Here is a 25,586-nt window from a genome sequence, read left to right as displayed (position 1 = left end):
AGATCATGTTTAAAAGGTGGATATATATGTTATAGTTACTAGAGAAGATGACCTTATTTAAAAATGGTGTTTATTACTTTTAAAACTCAATAGAATACCAAAGAAAAGGTACTTTGATTTGGGGCATAAAGAAAAGAAGTCAAAGGCACATGGTATTCCAAATGGCCAGTTGTAGCTCTGTCCAAGCATAGAAAAAGAAGTTATCTTAGAATTTATTTTCTTCTTTGTATTGATTTTGGCCTTGGCAAGTCTTGGGATTATGATTTCAAAGACCCTGGGGATTCTCACGCAATCACTCGCTTCATTTTACTGATCAGGAAATTGAAGCTCAAAGAGGTTAAATGATGTTTACGGTGGTCTGTTGTATGGGAGCAGAGAGTGTACTGGACACGGGCATGGGGGAAGCCGCAGCTGTGGCTCCTTTCTCAGAAAAGACTCTTAGGCAGAACAACATCTGGAACATGATATTTGGAATATCTTATACAGCTGCCCAGAGTTTCATAAACGAGTCAGAGGTCCTTTCTTTAAGGGAATTATTGATCAGTTATTGCCACATCGCTTTATCTGCAGTTTAATCTGCACCTAGTTAGCTCTTTTCTGCTAAATTCGATAGAAGATAACATCAATTTCAACCTTTGCCTCTTCACTTTTCTCTGTCTGCCAACACAGAATGTACAGTGTTGTTCTTTTGAATCTCACAGCTTCCTTCTGCACCACTTTGCTTTCGCAGCAGGACACACACTTGCTGTTTATCTGGTAAAATTGTAAATGTGTGTGTGCGTGCATGCGTGTGTGTGTAAAACCCAGTGGTCTACGGAATTTCACCACCCAGTTTAACAACTCAGTAAATGGGATTTTACATTACAAGTTTTTTTCCCTTCTATATGAGGAAACGATTAGTCTTTTATTTTAAAGCCTTCTCTTAAAAAGAAGGTTGCATCAGCTACAATAAATTCTGGATAAAAATGTTTCTGCTAATTCATTTTTCACTGAGCCAAGCAGTCTGCCAACCAAGCTGCTGCTTTATTTGAATTCAAATGGATAGTGAAATATTTTAAAGCAATATATTTGTGGTTTCTTTTCTTTTTTACCTTTTTTGATCACTTAAAATGCAATATTACAGAGTGTAATTCTCTCTTTCAACAAATATTTGTCATGATGTTGGAGTTAAGTTGTACCATTTTAGAAACAAAAGGTAAATAAAAATGTGCTGAACCAAGTAAGCAAATCCCAGATTCTGATGGACCATGTGATTATGATGTAAGCGCTTAACCCACCAGGCCTCAATTTTCCTGTTTCTAAAACAATAGGATTTGGACTACAGGATCTTTAATGTCTCCTCCAATCCAAGATGTCATGTTTCTATATACTTGGCCAAGAAATAGAGGAGTCTTATCCAGTCCCAAGGCTGATTCAAATGGCATCTACATGTGAATGATTTCCAAATCTTTGCCAGTAGCACCCTCTCTCTCTGGAACGCTGGATGAAGGTACCAAAGTATTTGTTATCTCCCTTTGGATGGTTAATTGGCATCATTGATTTAACATGGCAAAAGCAGAATGCCTCGTCCACCCCAGCGACCTGCAAATTAGCCTTCCCTTAGTTTTCCCAAATCAGTGGGATGGCTTCATTGTCCACCTAAGAGCTAACGCTGGAAATCTAGGAGTTATTCCTCAGTTTCTCTCTCTCTTTCTCCACTGACATCTAGCTATTGGCCAGTCCTATTGATTTTATCTTTAAAAGCCATCCTGGGTCTTTCCATTCTTCTTCGTCTCCACTTCCATTACCCTCATCCATGCCCTCACCATCTCTCTCCTGGGCCATTGCAATTACAGCTCAACATGTTTCTTGGCTTTTAAAATGATAAATCAAATCCTGTTCCTCTCCTACTTAAAACTCTTCAGTGGTTTCTCATCACACTGAAGATAAATCTGAACTCCTCACTCTAACTTATACAGCTGTCAATGACCTGGCTCCTGTCTCTGTCTACTGTCTCACTTCTTTCCCTTTTAACATCCTCCATTTCACTCCACTAACTCTGACCTTCTCTCCTTTCCTTTAACATGCCTGTATCAGTCAGGGTTCTCCAGAGAGAACCAATAGTATATTTATGTTTATATTCATAACGAGATTTATTATAGGGAATTGGCTCACATGATTATGGAGGCTGAGAAGTCCAATGATCTGCCGGGAGAGCCAGCGGTGTGGGTTCTACCCTGAATCTGAAGGCCTGAGAACCAGGATTGCTGATGACGTGAGTTATGGTGCAACTCTGAAGGCCTAAGAACCAGGAATGCTGATGGTATAAATCCCAGCAGGAGGGCAAGAGAAGATCAATGGCCCAGCTCAAGTAGTCAAGCAGAGAGAGCGAATTCTCCCCTCCTCTGCCTTTTCGTTCTATTCAGCCCTCAACGGATTGGGTGATGCCCACCCACATTGGGGAGGACAATCTGTGTTATTCAGTCTACTGATTCAGATGCTGACCTCATCTGGAAACACTCTCACAGACACACCCATAAAAATAATGTTTAACTAAATATCTGGGCAACCAAATACACCATGACCCAGTCAAGTTGACACAGAAATTTAACCATTACACAGGCCAAACTCATTCCTCACTTAGGGCCCTTGTTCTAGTTCCTTCTGCTTCAAATGCTTTTCCTGTAATTGTATGGCTGGTTCCTTCTCATTTAATTATCACCTTGAGAGCCACCTTCCCCAAGAGAATCCTCCCCTAACCATCCAATGTAAGGTAGCCACCTAAGTTATTATTACCATGTCGTTCTGTTTTAATTATCAACAGAACACTCATGACTATCAGATAGTTTCCTTGTTACTTATTTATTTGTTTGTTGTTTGCTGACTTTGTCTCATAAAATGCAAGTTCAATGAGGACAGAGACATTATCTTGATCACCAAGACAGCCCTAGCACCAGAACAGTGCTGACACATAACAGGATCTCAAATACTTGTTGAGCGAATGTTGAATGAAGGAAATCCCTCAGAACTTTAAGGACCCTACATGGTGTTAACCAGATAACGATTTTGGTTCCCTTGCATATTTGCTCACAGGTAGATGTCCTTGTGATTTTGGAAAGAAGCTTCTGCCTTATGGACACATTATAAATATCCAGAGATCTCCTAAGCATTTATCTAATAGAGGTGGTCACATAGATGATACAGCTGTTAAAGCCCCATGCCATAGGATTGAAAACCAAGAGAAAAAATAGGCAATAGAAACAGGCCCACAGGTAATCCAGACATGGGAAATAGAGTCAAGGGCTTTAAAATAACTATGATTGCTATGTTCAAGAAAATAGAAGAAAAGATGGATAATTTTACCAGGAACTTGGAATCTATTAAAAAAGAATAAAACAAGAATTCTAGAATTGAAAACCCTGCTGATATTAAGAACCACTGAATGGATTTAATAGATTAGACGCAGAAGAAAAGTTAGTGACTGAAAGGCAAGTGAATAGGAAATATTCAACTGAAACACAAATAAAAGAATGGGAAAAACAGAAAAGCAGATAAAAGATGTATGAGACACAGTGAGAAGGTCTAACATAGGGGTAATCAGAGACTTGGAGAGGAGAGAAAGGATGAGACAGAAGGAATATTTGAGGAATATTAGCCAAGCATTTTCCAAAACTGATGAAAAACATCAGCCTACAGATTAAAGAACTTCAGTGAACCCCAAGAAGGATAAATACAGTGAAATCACACCTAAGAACATCATATTAAACTCCTGAAAACTGAAAACCAAAGACAAAGGAAAAAGAAAACTAAAATCAGCTAAAGTTATGAAGCCAGAGATGAAACTGAAAAGGACGTAGATAACCCAGAAACTGAGTAGTTTGTCCTTGAATAATCTAGAACACAGTATGATTCCACTTTAGTTATAGCTATAACTACAATTTTATTTATTATGATATATTTGAAAAAATTAATTGTCTATTGCCACACATTGGATTCACTATTATTGCCTACTACTCAGCATAGTTTTCATTCATTCCTTCCTTCATTCACTCACCTATTCAACCATTCTTGCAGGTATTTATTCGAGCACCTTCTGTGTATGTGCCCCTGGGTTATGCTCTTGGAATATGGTAGCAAACAACAGAGATGTAGGTTTTACCTTCTTGGCACTGCTCTATATACTACTAAAAAGTTATCTCATTTATTATTCCCATGCATTCTACAAAAATGATCATTTAACTGATGAAAAATTCAAATGCAGGGATATTAAGTAAATTTAGCATGGTTACTGAGCCTGTAAGTGACAGAGTGGTGATTCAAACCCAGATGTGTCAGATGTCAAAGCTCATATTCTCTCTCCTGAGCCATATTGTTTCCGTGCAATGTCATCGCATTTCCCTTCTGTTTATCTAAGCCCTACAGATCTTTTCCAGTACAACTGAAATCCTTTCTCTGTGAAATCTTCTTTGACTAGACTGGTGACTCTCCTCTCTGGAAGGCCTGCAGCGCTCCTCATCTGTACCACACAAGTTAGCGCTGAACTCTAGATTGTCTTGTTGAAAGTTGTGTGACGTCTTCCTCAAAGACCTAGAGGGCAAGGATGAGGTCTTAGAATTTTTCTGGATTCTTTTGTATTAGCACAATGCTGAGCATTATTATATATTTGCAGCTTAATTGGAATCTCAGATTCATCCATCTATTTTAACCTCTGGGTTAAGGTTGAACCAGAAGGAGAGGGAGAACATTTTGGTGACCCCACAAGGATCTTTTTAACCCGAGGGCTATGGAGTCCACAATCCCCCTGAAATAGTTGCCATATTTTGCATGTCTTTGTGTATGTATGTGATTGCCTCAAATTCTCCAAGGAGTGTGAGATCCACCAAAGGATAAGAAACATTCTAAGCGGTCCTGGTGGTCTACTCATTAATGCCCTGTCTCACTTTGCTCCACATCTTCCTTTTTATCTAAAAATTCGAATTTACATTTTATAAGGCATCATAGGCCATTTCCCCCCTGACACCCATCCTCGTGGCCTGGCAGAGAAAAAGTGCCTGTTTTCACTGTGGAACAACGACAAAGTTCAATCCTAATCATTCTGAGGCAATTATGAGACGCAAGACATGCACCACTACGTTTCTGACAGGCTTTTACAATCCAGTTTTATTATTCAGCTCTTACTAAAATGCTAATCCCCTGGGAGAAAAAAAAAAAAATCTCTGTATGAGTTCTTTAGCACAAATAAACATCTTAAAAGAAAGGTGAAGTATGAACCTCATTGACATAATTTCAAAGATATAGTAGAAGGAATGACTGGAAACCCTCTTGCCAATGAGAAGGGGAGAGGGGTGGAAGTAAGTAGCTTATATAAAGTAGCGTGAGCTGAATTGGGAAGTGGTGGGGCGTAGGGAGGCACACCTTCCACGAGCCGTGTGACAATGAGTAAGCCACCAAGGAGAGTGGAGACTGGAATTTTCTGGTGACATACATCCTAGTACGAAGGCCCAGCAATAATTTTCAGAGCAATGTTAGAACATATCCACCCAAATAAATTAAAGTTCTTATTTTGACATTAACAAAAGCAAATCCCACCATACAACCCAGCCTATATGGTCTCCTGCCAATAAAAAATATAAACCACATCATGGGGTTTCACACTCATAACTACCAACAAGTGACGAGCTTTTCATTTTTTAATTTTCCTTGGCAACATCTGTAGACTGGCAAGTCTAGCATTCTGTTCTAGGAACTAAAATAATAGACTATATAGAGCCCTCGCTTACATCAGTGGGATGGACTAGATTGATGCTTCTAAAGGTTTGCAGTTCCACTAAATTCCAGCAGAAAGGAAACACTGCCTAAGGGAATGAATTCAGGGCTCTTGTTTGTGTTACTAACTTTGTTTCTAATCCAATTTCCCCATTTTCCCATTTTGCTTTGCAGATATTCTGAAGAGTCACACGTGGTGATCAATTCCAATTTTCAGATAGCATGAGCCAGGGCATGCGAGGATAAGGAAGGATGCCATCTTTATGGTAAAGACACATCACAATGTTTAAGGCATTGGTTGGCCTTTGGACCCAGGAGAGTATCCAGGGTGCTGGCTCCCCCTCTGAATCCTACAAAGAGGACCACAGGCAGGGATGATTTCTGAAGACTGTCTCCAAACCTCAGCCCTCTGCATAGGTCCCTCTTCCTACTAGTTTTGTTCAAATATCAAAACTAGCTTTGCTCTCAAGTCATGGTATGTTCCTTGACCCCCAGAATTGATAATTGGAGTCGTATGTTGTTTCCCTGCCTATTAAATTACCTTGTAGCAGTGGCTCTCTAAGAAAAATTCCTCTAACAACCCAGAGTCTAGAGATTCTTTACCCACCAAGGGAGTATCTTAATTCTGCCTGCTTGACCAGAGTGCTAGGTCCCTGGTGCTTTGCTCAGTCCACACCTGAGCATGCGAGTATTCCCTGGGATGGCACCCACTGCAGAGTAGGACACCTGCTCCAGTGGGCACCATCACAGTACCTGTGACTGGATCGGCTCCATCCTTGTCCAGTTCTGAGTCCAATTTTAAGTCCTGCACTGGGTCCTGATACCTCCCAACCTACCTTTCCTGTTACAGCCGCTAGGCTTCATCCCACTAGGTCCCAAGGTACAAAATATGCCTTGTTCAAGAGTAAATCCTTAAAACTCTCTTGCCCAAGATCTGGACTTGTTCTAGACTCTAGAGCTTTGTAGAATCTAAAGATTGGAACAGGGCTAATGCTGCACAGGTGTGATTAATGGGTTTAGCTTCAAGGAGAGGAGAGCTGGAAGCTGGGGGAAGGGAGGGCTGTCAGGGAGTAGTAAATATGCCTCTCCTGAGAACCGAAAGAGAAATATGGGGAAAAAAACAATATAGAGATTCTTAACCCCAGCTTAATCTTCATCTTTTATTTCTCTTCTGGTGATTCCCAGGCCCAAGCAGGACTTGGGATGACTACTAAGATGACTCTGACATGGGTAGTCCAGGGACTGCACCCCCAGAAACACAACTGTAGAGGATGCCACAACCAGTGGCCCAGGGCACGTGGCATCACGGGGGAAGTCATGTTCACGTCTAGAAAAGGATCCAGTGGGAGCATAGAGGGCAGAGTCATACCCATTGTTTGGGTCCAGCACCTCGCTATAGCAGCCCCAGGATGTCCTGTGGTCTTACAGCCTTTCTAGGCAAGAATGGTCAGGCCCGGTGCCCTGGTGGAGGCAGCAAGCAAACGAAGATGGACTTCTACCAGCTGGGCCAGGAAATTTTGAGCTTCTTGGGCCTCCCTCTGCATTTTCATGAAAGACCACTGAAAAGCCTATTTGAAAGAATGCTTAGTCACAATTGTGCTAGAAGACAACAGATCTGGCTTTGAAGAACATCATTCTCCAAGGCCCAATGGCACTTTTCCAAAACATTTATTTAACATCGTGTTGGTGCAGCCTTAGCTGTCCCTGAGTGGTCTATGCAGCAGGCACCCAGACTTCATTGCCCCAATGTGAGGGGCTCTGAAACTCAGCAATGAGGTAGGAGCCCTCATGCCCATCCCACCTTGTTGCTAATAACTCTTAGCCTCTCAGCGGCAGCACGTTGCCAGAAAAGTCTTTTTTTAAAAAATTTTAATTTATCAAAGCAATATATAGTTATAAAAATTCAAACACAAAAAAGGACTTTACTAAAATTATTAAGGACTTATGAAGGTACAAAATGTATGCAATTACTCTTGCACTGTTTTTGTGCTCTTGGAGAATATAAAGATGTAAGAAAAGGGCCCTGCTTTTAAAGAGCTATTATTTTGTAAACTATATAAGCCATACACGTAAGCATGTAGATTACAAGATAGTAGCTGGTGTGTTATGAATTGCAAAAACAAGAAACACCTCAGCAATGTTTTTCCAAGTATGTCCAGTGGCCTCATGGATATTAGAATCACTGAGGGGTTTATTAAAAATGCTTCTTTCTAGACCCAACCCCAGACCCACTAAAACACAATCTCTGGAAGTCAGACCTTGGAAATTGTGTGATGAAAAAGCACCCCAGATGAATCTTTGCACAACACAGTTGAGAACCACAGCCTTGGAGTTCGGAAGAGAGAGAATGTTTCCTCCAGAAGGTGATACCAACGTCTCTGTGACAACAAGTTATGACAGATGCCCTGAAGGATGCTCCCAGGACATTGCAGAATGGATCGCATTGTAACGTAACTTCCTTTTCCTTCCCCATCCATCTTTCCCAGTGGATTAGGAACTCCTCAAGGCGGGATATTTGTCTTCTTCACTGGAATCGAGTGGCCCATAGTTGGTTCTCAATAAATGTTGGTTGAACAAATGAATAATCATGTGTGATCTAAACAGACAGATTTGAGGAATTATAAGACAGGGTTCTAGGAGAAGAAAAGGCATGGGCAAAATTTCAGAGATTGGAAAATCAAGGTCAATGGGTTATGTATGGTGGAGGAGTAAGGTTAATCTAGGCGAGTCTGTGAGCAGCAATATGCTGAAAAGCAGAGCCATGAGAGATTATGGGGGTCACCGAGTGCTCGGAGGGTATGTAAACGCTACACTGTGTACTGTGTGGATGACAGGGAGTCACCAAAGATTGGGGGCCTGAGAGTGATGGGATCTAAGTGGTATTTTAGGACAACTAATTACATGGCCACAAGCAGCTTCCCTGGGCATAGGAAGTGAGTGGAGTCAAGCAACTGTGTACAAACCCTGGGAGTAGCCAGGGATTGACCTGGTCACTATTAGAGACAGGACTTGCTGAACTCTCAAAACTATCTTCCATTCAAGCATCAGATTCACCCAGGGTCCTGACCCCCCGGGAAATCTTTGTTCTCTTTCTAGCTCCCATCTGCTCGGACTCCCAGGTCTGATGGGCTTTTCTCCCTCTGCTGCCCAAGCGGCACATCTCATCTGGTGCGAGGATAACTGGGAAGCAGTGCTGGGTACCCTGGGGGCGGTAGCAGTGGTCGGGAGATGAAGGGGGCTGAAGTGAGGCAGAGGCTACGGGGGATGGAGAGGAGGGGCCAGGTTTAAGAACAATTTCTGAGGCAGAATCTATAGAATTTGGTGAATGAATGAGGAATAGGAGGTAGGGGCACGTTAAGGATAATTTTGAGGTTTTTAGGGTTGAATACAGGGGTATAGAAATAGGAGGCTCAGAACAGGACGATAAATAATTCGGAACGGGACATACTGAATTTGAATTTAGGTGACAGCAAAGTTTCCAGGTGGAGGGGTCTAGGAGCTTATTGGAGACAAAGATTTGGAATTTAAGAGGGAGGTAGGTGCTGGTGGCTGGTTATTGGTGATCATTTGAATACACGGAAACAAAGGTGACGACCCAAGGAGTGCATGTGGAAAGAAGAGAGGAGCCAATGATGTAACACCAGCATTAGGCGACAGGCAGAGGAGGAGGAGCCAGCGAGAGAGACTGAGAAGGACTGGCCAGGAAGGGAGGAGGAAAACCAGAGGAAAGTAGAGCTCAGGAAAGACAAGAGTTCCCAGAAAGTGAAACACTGTGCAGTGTTTCACAGACAGATAGGTAGAGTGAGCCACTGGGGATTCATTAGTGAGCTAGTGAGAGCCATCAGTGGAAGCCACATTGAGGCTGGCGTGGGAGGAGCGAAGGGGGACCCCAGAGCCCCCACTCTTTGTAGCACCATGGAAGGATGACCACCTTCTTCACTTTGTAACAGAGTCTCAGGACAACTGAACGCAGAGGAATTAAACATGAAAAGCAGAAGGTGATGCCTCTCCCTCGGAGACCTCTGCTCCAGCTCTCTTCAATCCACCCTGCTCCCATTTAAGACCCTGAGCACTTGTTCTTGGGTTTATTTATGGCTGCTAACAGGAGTGTAAGTGAAAGGCTTAATGATATCTTTGCCTTCTCGTTTTGTGAGAAATTATTCCACTTCCATGTTTAACCTGCTGGGAGAATAATAGGAAAAACTTGCGTTCCTGGCTTTTTTCAACGGAAGTTCCTATTTTCTCAATCTTATAAGGAATCACTTCTTTGCTCTTTGAGACAAAATGATCCATCTCACATTGAAAGTGTCTTCTTGTCAAGTTCAATGCCCTGGAGAGGAGTCAATGGATGAATTGCAAGTATTCACCACAATGCGATTTCTGCAAGACAAAGAGAGAAGGCAGAATAAAGAAGATGAGTGGAATATTGAAACTGTTTCTTCTCTATTTAGAAAAAAAACAGCAAAAATGATGTTTTATCTGTTACTGTGGGGTTGTGTTTTGTGTTTTGCTTTTTGTTTTTGGCCAAAACTGTAGTGTATTACATTCTTTAGTGTCATAGAAAAGCCCGGATGCTGCCTGTATTACCAGAAACACGTGTACAACGCATGCCCCGTTTTACCCGGGCAGAAAGATATCTAAGATTTAATTTGCTTACATTTCTGGTCGATTCACTTAGCATCAGGTGCAAAAGTAACTAGTTTAATCCCCCATGGGAGCAACTGGCTTATTCCATGGCCACAGAAGGCCTCATTCGTGAGGGTCTGGTGAGAGAGTGAGGGATCAGTGCAAACCCAATGCTACTGCTCGAAAGGCAATGGCTGACTGGTACAACTGGTATCCACAAGGGAGACTATAGGACAAGGCCCTTGTCAACAGAAGCTGACTCTGATGATCTAAGCAGAAAGGGCATTTATGTACAGCATGGTGGGGGACCGACAAGACTCCTCCAGAGGGCCAGCGGACCAACAAGGAGGTGGTGCAGCCTGATTCGGAGCCCAAAGTCCCGCGGTGGCTGGCCTGGTGATGACCCTGCTTTGGACCCCAGTGATGCTGTGCTCTGCCCTAGAAGCTGCTGCCAAACCCTATGGCTACTGGATTCTGCACCATCCCACTCCTCCCTATCATCAGCTGCAGGGGGAGCCTCCGTTGCTCTCCTCACCTTCAACTGCAAGGAAGGCTGGGAAGGTGGTCTTTGGCATTTCCAGTCTTTTTTTTTTTTTTTAACTTTTTATTAAGATAATGATAGTTTATAACCTTGTGAAATTTCAGTTGTACATTATTGTCACTCGTGTTGTAGGTGCACCACTTCACCCTTTGTGCCCTCCCCCTACCCCTCCGTTTCCCCTGGTAACCACCAATCAGTTCTCTTTGTCTCTCTGTTTAACTTCCACTTATGAGTGGAGTCATACAGAGTTCATGTTTCTCTATCTGGCTTATTTCACTTAACATAATACCCTCAAGGTCCATCCATGTTGTTGTGAATGGGACGATTTTACCTTTTTTATGGCTGAGTAGTATTCCATTATATATATATATACCATATCTTCTTTATCCAATCATCAGTTGATGGGTACTTAGGTTGCTTCCATGTCTTGGCTATTGTAAATAATGCTGCAATGAACATAGGGGTGCAAGGGACTCTTGGAATTGCTGATTTCAAGTTTTTTGGATAGATACCCAGTAGTGGGATGGCTGGGTCATGAGGTATTTCTATTTTTAATTTTTTGAGACATTTCCATACTGTTTTCCATAGTGGCTGCACCAGTTTGCATTCCCACCAACAGTGTACGAGGGTTCCTTTTTCTCCACAACCTCTCCAACATTTGTCACTTTTTGTTTTGGATATTTTTGCCAATCTAACAGGTATAAGGTGATGTCTCAGTGTAGTTTTGATTTGCATTTCCCTGATGATTACTGAGGGTGAGCATCTTTTCATGTGTCTATTGGCCATCCGTATATCTTCTTTGGAGAAATGTCTGTTCATGTCCCCTGCCCATTTTTTGATCGGGTTCTTTGATTTTTGTTGTTGAGCTGTGTGAGTTCTTTATATATTATGGAGATTAACCCTTTGTTGGATAAATAACTTGTAAATATTTTTTCCCAACTAGTGGGTTGTTTTTTTGTTTCAATCCTGTTGTTCCTTTCCTTGAAGAAGCTCTTTAGTCTGATGAAGTCCCATTTGTTTATTCTTTCTATTGTTTCCCTTGTCTGAGGAGATATGGTGTCTGAAAAGATCCTTTTGATACTGACGTCAAAGAGTGTACTGCCTATATTCTCTTCTAGAAGACTTATTGTTTCAGGTCTAATCTTTAGGTCTTTGATCCATTTTGAGTTTATTTTTGTGAATGATGAAAGAGAATGGTCAATTTTCATTCTTTTACATGTGCCTTTCCAGTTTTCCCAGCACCGTTTGTTGAAGAGACTTTCTTTTCTCCACTGTAGGCCCTCAGCTCCTTAGTCAAAGATTAGCTATCCATAGATATGTGGTTTTATTTCTGGGCTTTCAATTCTGTTCCATTGATCTGTGCACCTGTTTTTGTACCAGTACCATGCTGTTGTGATTACTGTAGCTTTGTAGCATGCTTTAAAGTCAGGGATTGTGATGCTTCCAGCTTTGTTCTTCTTTCTCAGGATTGCTTTAGCAATTTGGGGTCTTTTGTTGCCCCATATGAATTTTAGGCTTCTTTCTTCAATTTCCGTAAAGACTGTCATTGGGATTCTGATTGGGATAGCATTGAATCTGTAGATTGCTTTGGGTAGTATGGACATTTTAACTATGTTTATTCTTCCAATTGATGTGCATGGAATGTCTTTCCATCTCTTTATGTCGCCATCAATTTCTTCCAGGAAGGTCTTGTAGTTTTCGTTGTGTAGGTCTTTCACTTCCTTGGTTAAATTTACCCCAAAGTGTTTTATTCTTTTTGTTGCGATTGTGAATGGGATTGAGTTCTTGAGTTCTTTTTCTGTTAGTTCTTTGTTAGAGTATAGAAATGCTACTGATTTATGTATGTTAATTTTATACCTGCAACTTTGCTGTAGCTGTTGACTATTTCTAATAGTTTTCCTATGGATTCGGCATTTCCAGTCTTTATTGGGAAGATGGCTTTACCTTGTGAGGCTCAGAGTTCCCCAGGCACAGGAAGGAGGTCACATCCTGGACGACTAAAAAGATTGACAAATGTCATTCTTGCACGAGACTATGTCTTCACCTTCTTTCTGGACCCAGACTTAGCACAATGCCCTGCACACAGCAAGTGCCAACAAAACCTTCGATTATGAATGCTTTGCCAAAATACGTTTGCAAATAAGTTACACCTCACAGATTACTAGTAGCCTAGACAGCTGAGCAACTAAATGACACATGCAGTCTTTGCTTTTTAAAGCTGTGGCTCTTTTGCTGAACCTCTTATAATGGGGCCGTATTATATTCACTTCTTTTTTCTTTTTTAAGATTGACCCTAAGTTAACATCTGTTGCCAATCTTCTTCTCGCCCCCAGCCCAAAGCCCCAGTACATAGTTGTGTATCCTAGTTACAAGTCATTCTAGTTCTTCTATGTGGGATGCCGCCATAGCATGGCTTGATGAGCAGTGCGTGGGTCGGCGCCCAGGATCCCACCTGGTGAACCCCTGGCGGCCAAAGCAGAGCATGAGAACTTAATCACTCAGCCACAGGGCCGGCCCTCACATTTTTTATGGCATCCATCAAAGCTGTTAACAAAACTCACCATCCTCTCACTGCAAATCTCCTTCTGACCCTCATGAGTACATAACAATTTGCACGATATAAGAAATATGGAAATAAAAGTATTTAAATGCTCTGGTCTCTATTAAGTTAGAGGAAAAGATCTCCTCAGCATTTTAAGATGAACCTCTCAAAAGCTGTGGCAAGCGGTATAGTCTGTGGTGATCTTTGACAAGATCGTTCTTCCTTGTCAGTCCCCACCAAAAGGGAAAGCGTGGAGCTGATTGACTGGCAAGCCATCCATTTTATGTGAAATAAGGAAAGCACTGAGGACTTAAATGGTAAAGTTATCAAATATCTTAGATCCAAACAGCTACCTTAAAATGACTTCCACACAGGCAATGTTTTTTTGCTGACAGTAATGTTTGCTATTTTCACATACAGTATGGTGCCTTGCAGACATTGGAAACTCAATGAATTTTTCTTGGTGGTGATAACAGCTAGAGACAACATAAATTGTCTCTTATTCTGGTAACAAAAAGCTTGGCACCTTTTTTGGATGCTGAAAAGGTATTTTAATATGGTATGCTCAAAGTATAGGTGAAGTATTCGACCTGCTGTGTAGGCACTACTGATTTTGATGCATTTTAAGAAGATTATTGTTATAGTTATATGAGCGTTTGTTGCAAAGAAAGAACACAGGAGTTCCTATATACCACTTGCCCAACTTCCTATAACGTTAATATCATCCTAAATAACTGTGAGACATTTAGCAAAACTAAGAAATGGACATTGATACAAGCTGTCAACTGAACTACAGACCTCATCTGGATTTCCCCACCGTTTCTTGTCAACGAGAGACTTCAGTACTAATCTGAGCTAGAAGGTCTAGCTTGCCATCGGAGAACGACACCAATTCAGACAGACTGGAATTAGACATAGAGAGAGCTCAGAAAGACTGCAAAATCTACCACTTTATGTGCAAACCGAAGTATGTTTTAAATTTTGGTCCCCAAATATTTTGCATGAGTGACCTGATTTCATCCCCCCCAGAAATCAAAGGGGGTGGATACTGTCATATAGTTGAAGCAATGGGACTTAGAATGCCAAGCAATGTTAGCAAGGCAGCTCAGCTGGGAAGTGGCAGAACCGGAATGTGAACTAAAGCCTCTCTCATTCTGAAGCCCAGGACTGTGACTGTCACCACTAGAGTACAGACGGAGGGCATTTATCACAGGTGTGAAACAGAGACCGCCTCTCCATCAGCAGTCTTGCTCAGGACCCACCTTCCAAAGGTTGTCTGGATCACCTGTGGTGGGTGACCCCAATGTGGGAGGTTCTCCTGTAATGATGACAGGTGGCTCCGAATGAAATGGGTTTTTTGTGATGTGTGGAACCGTTTCAGCTGTCTATCCCCCAGCCCCGCCTGCTCGAATGGGGAGTTCTCCCTGGCTCCTTCCTCACCGGGAGGGATGAGTGTGGGGCTGCCCCGTTGCTGGCCCGCTCTGCGGCCGGAGCAGCTGGGAGGAGCAGTGCAAATATCCCCACGCGCCTTTTGCTTTTCTTTCCTGAGTGTTACAAGGCTTAATTAAAGTGTGTAAAGTGATCTGAAATGCAGGAATAAAGGGCTGGGGAGCTGCAGAGTGTCGATGACTACCTGAGGCGAGACAGCTGAAACAGGGAGGCCCAGAGAGACAAAGGGGGAGTGGGGAGACACTGAGAGGCCTTCAGCGCAGCAGCCAGCTGGTTGGCCCAGAGCCAGACGGGACCGTTTCTGGCAGCGTTCAGCCCCAAGCTCTCCTCTCAAGGTCTACATTCAGCTCTGCTCAGGAGTCAGAGTCCAGGATAAATAATTCCTAAAAGGCTAAGCTGGAGCTGAGGAAAATGGGTCTGAGGACACAAATTGCAGCTAATTCAATAAGTAGACCTATAGCAAAGGGGACGAGATGCCACCCATCTTCCACCATTGCCAGCGCAGGACCATCTGCAAATTACTGGATTTGGTCAATGAAGGAGTAAATGTGATAAATATCAAAGATATGAATGAAGCAAAGCGAGCTTTGTTCACTCCTTTTGATGAGCACGGATTCATAGCGATGATTTAGTGCTGTCATCTGTGGGAGGCAATAAATCTTGTAGAAAGTGGTGGGTAAAAATAACGGATTCTGAGTCACGTGCTATTTCACCATCTCCTAAGTGTGTGCTCGTAAAAGGGCAGGGCTGTGGGTTTGGCGGAGAATGTTAAGGTCTGTGACTTCATAGGATGAAAGCGGGTGGCATTTTGTGGCAATTTAAAGCATACAAAGGAGCAAGTGGAGAATCTTTCTTTCAAGGGAACCTGAGACCTCCTGTATCTAGAAAGTTAAAGAGCGGTCTGGAGTTCTCTCCAACAGAGCGGGGATTTCTGTGCATCTCTGTGTGTACATAAACGGTGGCTATCTATACAGCCTATTCTAAACTGTTTATGATGATGGAGGGGGAAAAGGTTTGTTTGGATAATCCAAAGTTTATATTAGGCTTTCATCATGTTTTTATGTCCTGCTTGGACTAATAGTTGGGTTGTCATCCATCTTCTGAGCCCACAAACTGAGGATGTGGCTGCTGGCAGCACCCTCCAGCTTGGCAGTTAGAGCGGAAGGAGGGCAGCTTCCCCTGGCTTCAGTTAGAGAATTCCAGAGGACTCTAATCGGCCTGGCACGGGGTCAAGGGCCTACCCCAGGGCCAGTCCTATGGTTAGAGAAGGGGAGGATCACACTTTAAGATGCCAGCCCCAGTTCAACCCCAGGACCATCATGTGAAATGGAAAATCTCCAAAACGAGAATCAGGTAGCCTCCCCCCTCCTCGACACTTGTGTTTACTCCAAGTGAGCCGTTAAAGAGGCCAGAGGATGCTGTTGTCCCCAGCCTGCAGCAAGGGGACTTCTCAACGGCCAGGACCCACCATAGTCATCCAGTTTGTTCACTCCTGCACCTCTGAATGATTCCTCCTAGAGCTGTGTCTGTATGATACCTTCGGTGTATGAAACATCACATGTTGCCCATGGGTCAGTGAAGGGTCATCTGAAGCCACTAACGATGGCTTCCTTCAGGTCTGTATCGATTTTTTCCTGAACTGGTATAATAATAACCTCCTAATAAGTCTCCCTGCCTCTATCTTGTTCCCTTCTAAATCACTCTCTATACAGGTCCCAAAATGATCCTTGTAAAACACAGAGTCCCTTTCAATACTGTGATGCTGAATTTTGTGTGTCAACTTAACTGGGCCATGGGGTGCCCAGATATTTGGTCAGACATCTGGTTTTGTCCTTGATGGTGTTTGGATGAGATTAACATTTGAGTCAATAGATTGAATAAAGCAGATTGCCCTCCTTAATGTGGGTGGGCCTCATCTAATCAGTTGAAGGCCTGAATAGAACAAAAAGATTGAGTAGGAGGTTGAGTAGCTCTCCTGCCTGGCTGCCTTGAGCTGGGATGCTGGTTCTTCCCTGTCTTCAGACTCAGACTGAAACTTCAGCACTTCCTGGGTCTTGAGCCTGACTGCACTGGGACTGGAACCACACCACCAGCTCTCCTGGGCCCCCAGTTTGCTGACTGCAGATCTTTGGACCTGTCAGCCTCCATAATCACATGAGCCAGTTCCTTATGAGAAATCTCTTTCTACAGCTCTTTACATCCTATTGGTTCTACTTCTCTGGAGAACTCTGACTGATACAAATACCTTCTTATTTACCAACTTTATTCACTTACTCATTAAAAAATATTTATTGAGCACCTACGATGGGCCAGACACTATTTCATGTTCTGGGAAACCACCACTGAACAAAACAAAAATTCCTGGCCTTGTGGAACTTTTATTCGTGGGGGGGGGGGGGGGTGGGAGGGCGGGTGGAGGGAGACAGACAATGAATAATAAGTAAACTGGGAAGTGGTTAAGTGCAAGGGAAAAGAAAAAATGTCGAGCAGGATGGGGAGGATCAAGAGACTCTGAGAAGAGGACACGTGAGCAAAGCCTGAAGGGAGAGAAAAGGGTTTGCTGTGTGGCAATCAAGATAAAGTACAAGCCCAGGCGGCTGCTGGCCCCTCCCCCCATCTCCAGCAGGATCTGCGGCCACTTCCTCAGTAGAAACCTTCGTTTCAGCCACACTGCCCTCCCTGTAGCACTCTGACCTGCCTCGCTTTTTCACCCCTCCATGCCATTGCCAGTGCCCAGGGCGTCCCCGCTCAAGACCGTCTTCCCACTCCTGTTTACATCTTAACCCCTCCTTGTCCTTGAAGATTCTGTTTCATGGCTTCTTCCAAGGCTGCCCAGCATGGTGATTTCTTGTCCCTCTTTCTGTGTCCAACAGACTGAGATTTGAGCTGTAATTGAGCCCCTAAGTACCTATGCAACTTTCGGCAAGTTTGTTCATCTGTAAAATGGGAATAAAAATAGTACCCTGCTTACAAGGGACTCGAAATGAGAACGTGCAGGTAAAATGACTCAGGGACTCTTGGCTGCTGTGATTATTGCTCCTCTTCCCCAGGCTCCTCCTCCCCTCTCCCTCTTCTCTCCAGGCTCCCTTGGCCCCACCATCAGAGTCATGCTGACTGGCTGATGAAAGCGTGCTCCCTTCTCTGCCGTTGCCCTGGACCCTGGCTCCACGCCCTGGCCGGCTTGGCTTCTGCACTCACATCCCTCACCCTTCTCTCATCATCCCAGACCACATTCTGGCTGCAGATCCAGGTTTTTTCTTGGCTTCCCAGAGCCGCTTGATCCCTTGCTGGGATGTTTCTTGATGTCTTGACTGTTAAACTCCCTGTAGGAAAGCCCAGGACCTGCTGGATCAGGCTTAGCCCCTGCTGGGGAAGGGAGGCCATGGGGCTTCTGCAGTAGGAAAACAAAACCACTTCCAAAGTTACCACAGAAGGAATTAAAAAAAAAAAAGACTTTATTTTTTATAAGAGTTTTAGATTTACAGAAAAATTGAGAAAATAGTACAGAGAGTTCCCTCATGCGTCATACCCAATTTCCCCTATTACAAACATCATACCTGTGAATGGATGGTACATTTGTTATAATTAATGAACCAATATTCATACTTTATTACTAGCTAAAGTCCACACTTTATTCGGATTTCCTTAGTTTTTACCTGATGTCTTTTTCGGTCCCAGGATCCCATCCAGCATACAATACATTTAATTGTCATTTCTCCTTGAGTTCCTCTTTGCTGTAATGGTTTCTCCATCATGTCCTGGTTTTTAATGATCTAGATAGTTTTGAGGAGTACTTCCCAGGCCTTTTGTAAGATGCCCTTCCCTTGGAATCTGCTGATATGCACAGAAGGAATTTAACACAGGGGATTGCTCACACAGCTGATGGAGGATGTGAGATGCAAACAGAGGAAGGTGAAGCTACCCCAAAACTAATTTCAGCAGAAAGCCATTAACATCCCGAAACTGGAGAGTTAACAGGAAGTGGTGCTGTTACCTAAGCCAGGGGCTGGGTCACCTGGCAGGAGCCTCAGCCAGATCCAGACACTACTGGAGATGCTACCAGAGGCAAGAGGGAGGTGAAGAAATACCCCGGCTTCTCCTTTCTTCCCACTTGCACTCTCCCTCCAGTGCCTCCCATTGACCATACCCAGCCATTGGCCAACGGATTCAGGAGTCTGTGAAACTCAGCCTGCTAGAGTCAGCCCCTAGCAACACAGAGCAGAGGGCAGGGCAGAGAACGGCTCTAAAGACAAACTGGCCAAGATCCGGGCTAGTGGGCATTTCAACACAGTGCACCTGTGACATGGTTTTGCTGCAGTATTTACACCACTGCTCTGCAACTGTTTGCCTGTCCAGGGGCTCCGTATGACAAGGAGTGCTTTGAGGGCATTACTTAATGTTCATATGCAGAGCCTAGAACAGTGCTGTACTCATATCAGGTTTTTGATGACTGAGATATACACAACTGAATGAATGAATGAATGACAGTTTCTTTTGACCAGTACCTCTTCTGGTGTGCTCTAACTTGAGAAATGGTTCACCACCAGCATTTCTTTTGAGCTTCTCATCACTTCCTATTGGTGCTAAGATTCCTTCAAATCTGGCATTTGTCACATTTAAAGGCCAAATGGATGATACGACTATAAAGTAATTAGACCAGTTTTCACTGAAAGGATCACATTAATTCATCTAGAAAGTTTTTTTTAAAGTATACTTTCTGGTGAGGAAGATTGGCCCTAAGCTAACATCTGTTGCCAATCTTCCTCTTCCCCCCACCCCCACCCCAAAGCCCCAGTACATAGTTGTATATTCTAGTTGTAGGTCCTTCTAATTCTTCTTTGTGGGACGCCACCTCAGCATGGCTTGATGAGTGGTGCTCAGGTCTGCACTCAGGATCTGAACCAGTGAACTCCGGGCCGCCGAAGCAGAGCGCGTGATCTTAACCACTCGGCCACAGGGCCAGCCCCTTCATCCAGTGAGTTTTGCATTAATCTTTCCAAGTAGTTCCCCAGGAAAGTCATCCACATCTTCCAAAGATGCTGCCAAGCTTAGCCTCTTCCTTAGGAGCTGCACAGGAAAAGGAATGAAGCATTTCTAAGGACAGAATGGTTCTGTCTTTTCAGTGCAATGACACCCAGCCCTCACCTGGCTGGTGTTTAGGGGGGCTGGGACACATCATCAGAGAAGTCACATTTCCTTTCGGCAGAGGGGAGGAGGAAGTGGACTGCCACAAACAGAAGTGACTGGTGACTTTCCCATGGGTGCGGGAAGGCTGAGAAGCAACGCCCCGATTGTCACCATGCTGGGCAGGGACGTCCTAGAGCTCACTAATAGACTTCTGGTATCTGAGATACCTGAGCTCCCAGGGTTTTCAAGGATTTTCAGAGCTCGGGCTGCACATAGAAAACCAAGTTCCACCTGAGATAACCTCACTCCTCCGCGTACAAAGTGCAGTCAGTTCTTAGTCTCTGATAAAGAGCGACAAGGTGCACAGTTGACAGGAGCATTGCTCAGCCCCAGAGCTTCCAGTTTTCTGTCCGCCAGGTTGCCCTGGACAGCCACGGGACAGAAATCTGAACGACCAGCTTTCTCAATTAGCAGAGACTAAAATGTTTTCAACTAGCCTCTTACTTCCATTCTGGTAAATCACTGCTTTAACACAGGTAAGAAATGAGCACAGAAACCTACCTGCATTTTTTGGGAGGGAATACCTCATTTTCCGCCATAGTTAGAGAGAAATAGTTGGGAAGCTAAATGGTGCACTTGAAAAAGCAGAGGTCTCTCGGCAATGGAAACTGAGGTTCAGATCCCGGCTCCTCTGTGTACCAGCTGTGTGAATTTGGGCAAGTCACTTTATCTTGTGGGACCTCCACTTTCTCATTTGAAAATCGGAGATGACAATGTCTGCCTTACCACAGAGGTATGGTAAAGATCACATGAGACGTACGCGTGAGTACTTTGAAGACTGACAAGTGTAACATATTACAACTAGCTCTTTGTGTGGACATAAGGCAGCCGAAAGGGTGTCTTTGATGTTTAATTAATACTAAAAATCTTCCATTACATTTATTTAACTATAATCGGGAAGGAGGAGGGCAAGAGTAATTTTCAAAGGGACATTTTTCTGCTCCAAAAATAGAACTCAGAAAACACATATTTGATTTTCCTTTTAGTGTCAAACCACAGGGCCATTGTTATTAGCAGTTTTACAGAATTGTGACCTTCAAACTTGGTGCTATCAAAGACTGAAAGCAAGCTCCCAGTCTTGAAGCCTTTCAAACGAGCTTTTCAAACTAAAGCACTTTTATTCTGAATTAAGAGCTAATAGAATTGTCTGCTTAAATGAGCACTTGCAAGTTTAAAAGTTGCCTTCCAGGTGGGCTGCAGTAAATGAATGTGCTGAGAGGTTGCTGAAAGCTCTTTTGGGGACAATGAGAGGAATCTGTTATAGGGGTTCAAGCAACACCCTGTCCAAAGTTAAAAGAGAACTCTAGAACTTACGTTTTTCCTAACTGCACATAAGTCGATTTGTGTATACATCTAGGAACATAATTTACTTTCAGTTTACTGAATTTGTGAATTTTCGCATTTGTTTTAATTTGTAATTAAGTTTCCTCTGTGAGGCACACCATATGCCACCATTAATTCTTTCTCGTTGATTTCTTAGGAGATACATGAGTGCATATTTTGATGCAATTTTTGAGGTCTTTTGAAAATCAAATGACTACGTGTTTAGCCATATGGGTCTTTGTTATTTAAAATAGCATATGATAAAATAAGAGAAAGCAAAATGCAAAAGGAAAAAGATAATTGGAAAACTGCTTAAAACATTGTTTTAAACACTATTTTCAACGTTTTTTTTTCTGCTTTTCTTTCTTTCTTCTTTTTTTTTTTTTTTGCGTTATATGTTTGAAACCTGTCTCTATAGATCCCGCACTCTCTCTTACCGTCTGTGAACGTACAATATCACAAGCGCACGGGGCGAAGCTACGGGAACCAGTTACTGCCCGCCGCGTTACCCTGGGGCTGCAGATACGAACATCCGCCTTCCGTGAGTTCAGTGGGAGCCAGTGTTTTTCTTTCGACATCTTCTGCCGGGATTTGACATTAAGCTCCAGTTCCTCTGCACCTCCAGCGTCCAGTTTGGAAAGAGGCTGACGGCTTTTTCGGTTTTCCCGGGCAGTCACCGTGCTCGCGAGCTGCCCGCCGTACGTGCGGGCTGCAGCCCGGCCGCGGGCGGCGGCGGCGCGCGCTAGGACCCAGCAGGGCCCGGGCCCGGGTGGGAGCCGCGCCGCCGACCCCGGGCGGGCGCGGGGCTGGAGCCGGGGTTCCGGCCGCGAGCGGAGGCAGCTCGGCCGGGGGACGGCGCGACCCGGCGGCGGGGCCACCGCGAGTGCAGCGCCGCCGCAGCCCCCGATGCGGCCGCGAGAAGCAGCGGGGGGGCCGGCGATCGAAGGTAACGAAAATGGGGCTCGTTTCCTGCCTCCTGATCTTCTGCCCTGGCTCAGCATTGTCACGAGAAGCCCTCGCTGTTCAGGCTGCTGCATTTGGGGGCACCCTTTGCTTTTTAAGGTGCCCGCCCCCCTATCTCCACCTGGTTTCAGATTGATTTATAGCCTGCAGCCCAAATGGGAAAGATCGAGGGATGGCAAGTTGCATATTTTCATTAGTTTTGTCTCAAAAGTAAGTTCATTAAAAAAAAAAAAGTTTCTCAGGAATTTGTGGATAGTCTTTAAAAAAATTTTTTTTAAATAGCAGACAAATGGATAATTAAAAGAAATTATCAAATAATTGCTGTAAATCTGTTAATTACTTCCCCGGGCTTTACTCTTGTGGGCTCGTCAGGCGTTACTTTTATTTTCAAGGCACTAACGTGTTAAATGTGGAGTTTGGCATGGGCAGAGTTTACAGCATTGCTGTCGCAACTGTTTTGCTATCAATTATAAACAGAGTGTCAAATCTGTGGGCAGTGTAAACCTCTTTTCAGATACTGTAACTGGTTATCCTGATGTGACATATACAGATGAGAGTTTCTTTGGAGGGCGGTCAGAATATTTCTCTTTTTGGAGGAACCTTGTTTTGGGGAGAAGACCGTGATTACTGGCTGGGGAAGCCGAAGAGACTATTTTTCATGCTTTGTTTATATTCCCGGGATGACATTTGGGGAAGGGAAAGGCAGTCTTTCTGGGCAGCTTTCAATTGTAGGATTATTAATTAATTTAATTTGTTAGTTTCAATTGGTTGGGCTTGGGGAGCCCTCTGTCACAGGATGTGCTTGAGGTGACACATTTGCCAGCAGTTGGGACACATCATGGCAAATGTAAAATGTGCCTCAGCGGAAAGGACTGATCTGCTGGGAGCTGCCATGTGGACGCCAGGGAGCGACTGGCTCATTGAGGAAAAAGGGAATCGGTTTCCTTAGCTAAGGAAGACATCCTGTTATATTCCTTTTGTTCCCTGTTCTTCATTGATCGCCAGCTCTGCCTTGGAGAGGGGAGAGCAGCTCAGAGAGTGCAGAGCTGGAAGGCTGCACAGATGACTCCAGCCCACTTGAACTCTCACGCTGATTGGTCAGTTAGATTGAGACTTAGGAAAACAGTCACCCAAAACCTTCTTTTAAAATCCTGCTGTAATTTCATATTAGCTTTCGCGTGGATGCATTTCTGCAAGATTGATTTTTCGTTCAGGTGCAACTTGCTTGAGATGCAATGTTTAATTTTTTGTTGTTGTTTCTCTCCAGATCAAGTAGGCCATTTTGGTGACAAATTTCTTTGCAGACGTCAGCTACTAGCTTACATTTATACACAGATCACTTTACAATCCATTCTCGTGGATTTCTCCTTATGAGTTGTAGAATGCAAAGTTGTTCAAGTTAGCACAATTTTTCCTGTTTTTTGATCTGGATAGTTAGATAGTACCATCAGCAGATGGATGCTTAACTGTATCTTTACGTTGATAATTTCAGTGTCTTATGAATTAGCGTGTATCACCCACTAAATTTAAGTCTGTAACAGTGGAAGAAAAAGGCAATGAAGAGCAACAATCAAAATCGGCTTACACACTGTTCTAAGAAATTGTGGCATCTGGATTGAGGAGAATGCATTTCACATCCAAGAAAAAGGGCATTCTTCACCTTATAAGAATATGAATTAGTAAATATTGTGGAATTTTATATCTATAAGACAAAAAACATCAGGCCCGTGGACATCTTCATTTGAGCCTGAAAGCACTTCAATTAAAGAAGCACTGTTCCAGAACTTGTTAAATGTATAAACACTTTTCTGATTGGCTTAAAAATTTAGACACAGGAAGTGGATGGTATCTAATAACCGATGAGTGGAGACATGGTTGTCGTGGAAACCTGGAAGAGTATCCCCCCCCCCATGCACTACCATAACCACCACTTAAAAAAAAAAAAGAAAAAAACCCCTGCATGTCATCACAGATGCCTGGAGAACATATTGGCTTCTGTAAGCTTTCCCACAGCATCTGTTGAAACCTGAGACCGGGCCTGTCAAATCAAGGTCATTTTACAACAACAACCAAAAATTCAGTCTTCTGGATTTCATAACTGTATTTTTATTGAAAATATGCGAGGAAAAACCTTAAAGCAAGGATGAGCACACGTGCTGACTTAGCCATTCGCTGCCTCTGAGTTGGGCAAGGAAAGGCTAAGAATGTATTTGAGCATTTAATTGTGGAATCAAATTGATTTGTATGTCTGCTGTTAGAACGAAACTCTTGAGAGCTCTAAAGACTAGACTGTCACCTGTGGATCAAGAGTCACTTGGGGAAAGTATGATGAAGAGGTTCTGTTTGCAGAGGGGTCAAAGTTGAACTGTAGCAATTGAATTCAAAGATCTGTGGCACTTTGGAACCCCGAGCTTTAAGCTACATGTGCAGCAATAAATGACAACTGTCCCTGGTGCTCTGGGGAGAGTAAGGCAGGGTGTTCTCAGTAGCTGAGCAGGGAGAGGAAAACTCCTAAACAGAAATAAGAACGATTTCAAAACTGCAATGATTACTATTCAGTTAACTTAGAAAAATTCCTCTTCTTTTGTGGATACAGTGCTTTAGTTTTTAGGGTAACTGAGAGGTGCCCCAAATCAAGGTTGCAATGATGTTCAGTATCTTGGTAATGGTTTCAGTGAGGGGGGGTAAAGAAAAGAGAAAAGTTTGGAAACCCTCCCTCTTTCACTTTGCTGAGTGAAAAATAATCAAGGAGGCCTTTTCCTAAATTTGGACTTTGGGGATTAACGTGGAAGCTTCTAAATGTAAAGCCAATGCATTTCTTATATTTCTCTCATCTTGTCAATGGTGTCTTTAAATTTTAAGTTCTTGATGTTCATTTAGAAATATCTTCCTTCCACTCATGATGATTTATCGCATTGTATTGCTTTATCTTAATTGAAAATGGTCAGTTTTAAATCTCTTTTAATTAATACTTTGATCTTTTAAAAAAGCAGCAAATTTCTCTTGTTTTCATCAACTAATTGCATGGAGGGAAAGGGGAGGTGGAAGGAATCCTAACTATATTTTAATGTTTATTTAACATCCTCCATCTATGTCAAAGGAAATAGAGACTTTAGAAGCGATATACCCTCTCTGGGGTGATATTTCACCATCCCACGTTGTCAAATATTTAATGGATTGGGATTTGGTAAAAAAGGTTAAGTTTAATAG

The 25,586-nt window shown here is 43.3% G+C and overlaps 2 protein-coding genes and 1 long non-coding RNA gene across 6 annotated transcripts in view; 2 read left to right on the top strand and 1 right to left on the bottom strand.

Moving 5' to 3' along the window:
* Positions 1–290: 290 nt before the first annotated feature.
* LOC139045788 (uncharacterized) lies at positions 291–8,283 on the top strand. The gene is made up of 4 exons (XR_011504886.1): positions 291–1,489; positions 2,142–2,254; positions 5,920–6,011; positions 7,960–8,283. It is a non-coding gene; the product is annotated as an uncharacterized lncRNA (long non-coding RNA).
* Positions 8,284–18,343: 10,060 nt separating this feature from the next.
* Positions 18,344–22,414, bottom strand: LOC123287416 (uncharacterized). Its single transcript, XM_044774892.2, has 2 exons — positions 21,851–22,414; positions 18,344–19,970 (listed from the first exon to the last, which is right to left on the bottom strand). Exons 1-2 carry the CDS (start codon positions 22,412–22,414, stop codon positions 19,872–19,874), a joined length of 663 nt encoding a protein of 220 aa, XP_044630827.1. The 3' UTR covers positions 18,344–19,871.
* The window catches only part of FOXN3 (forkhead box N3), a 396,443-nt gene continuing 393,059 nt past the window's right edge, over positions 22,203–25,586 (top strand). Inside the window, exon 1 of one of the 4 annotated variants that reach the window (XM_070514177.1) lies at positions 22,203–22,359. The gene's annotated coding sequence lies outside the window, so the exon portion shown is untranslated. The remainder of the gene's footprint in view (positions 22,360–25,586) is intronic. The other 3 variants (XM_044774174.2, XM_044774178.2, XM_070514178.1) reach the window with 3 other exon arrangements.

This window comes from Equus asinus, chromosome 7 (genome assembly GCF_041296235.1).
Source record: "Equus asinus isolate D_3611 breed Donkey chromosome 7, EquAss-T2T_v2, whole genome shotgun sequence".
NCBI classification, from domain to species: Eukaryota; Metazoa; Chordata; class Mammalia; order Perissodactyla; family Equidae; genus Equus; species Equus asinus.
This window is presented reverse-complemented; position numbering and strand designations above follow the sequence as displayed.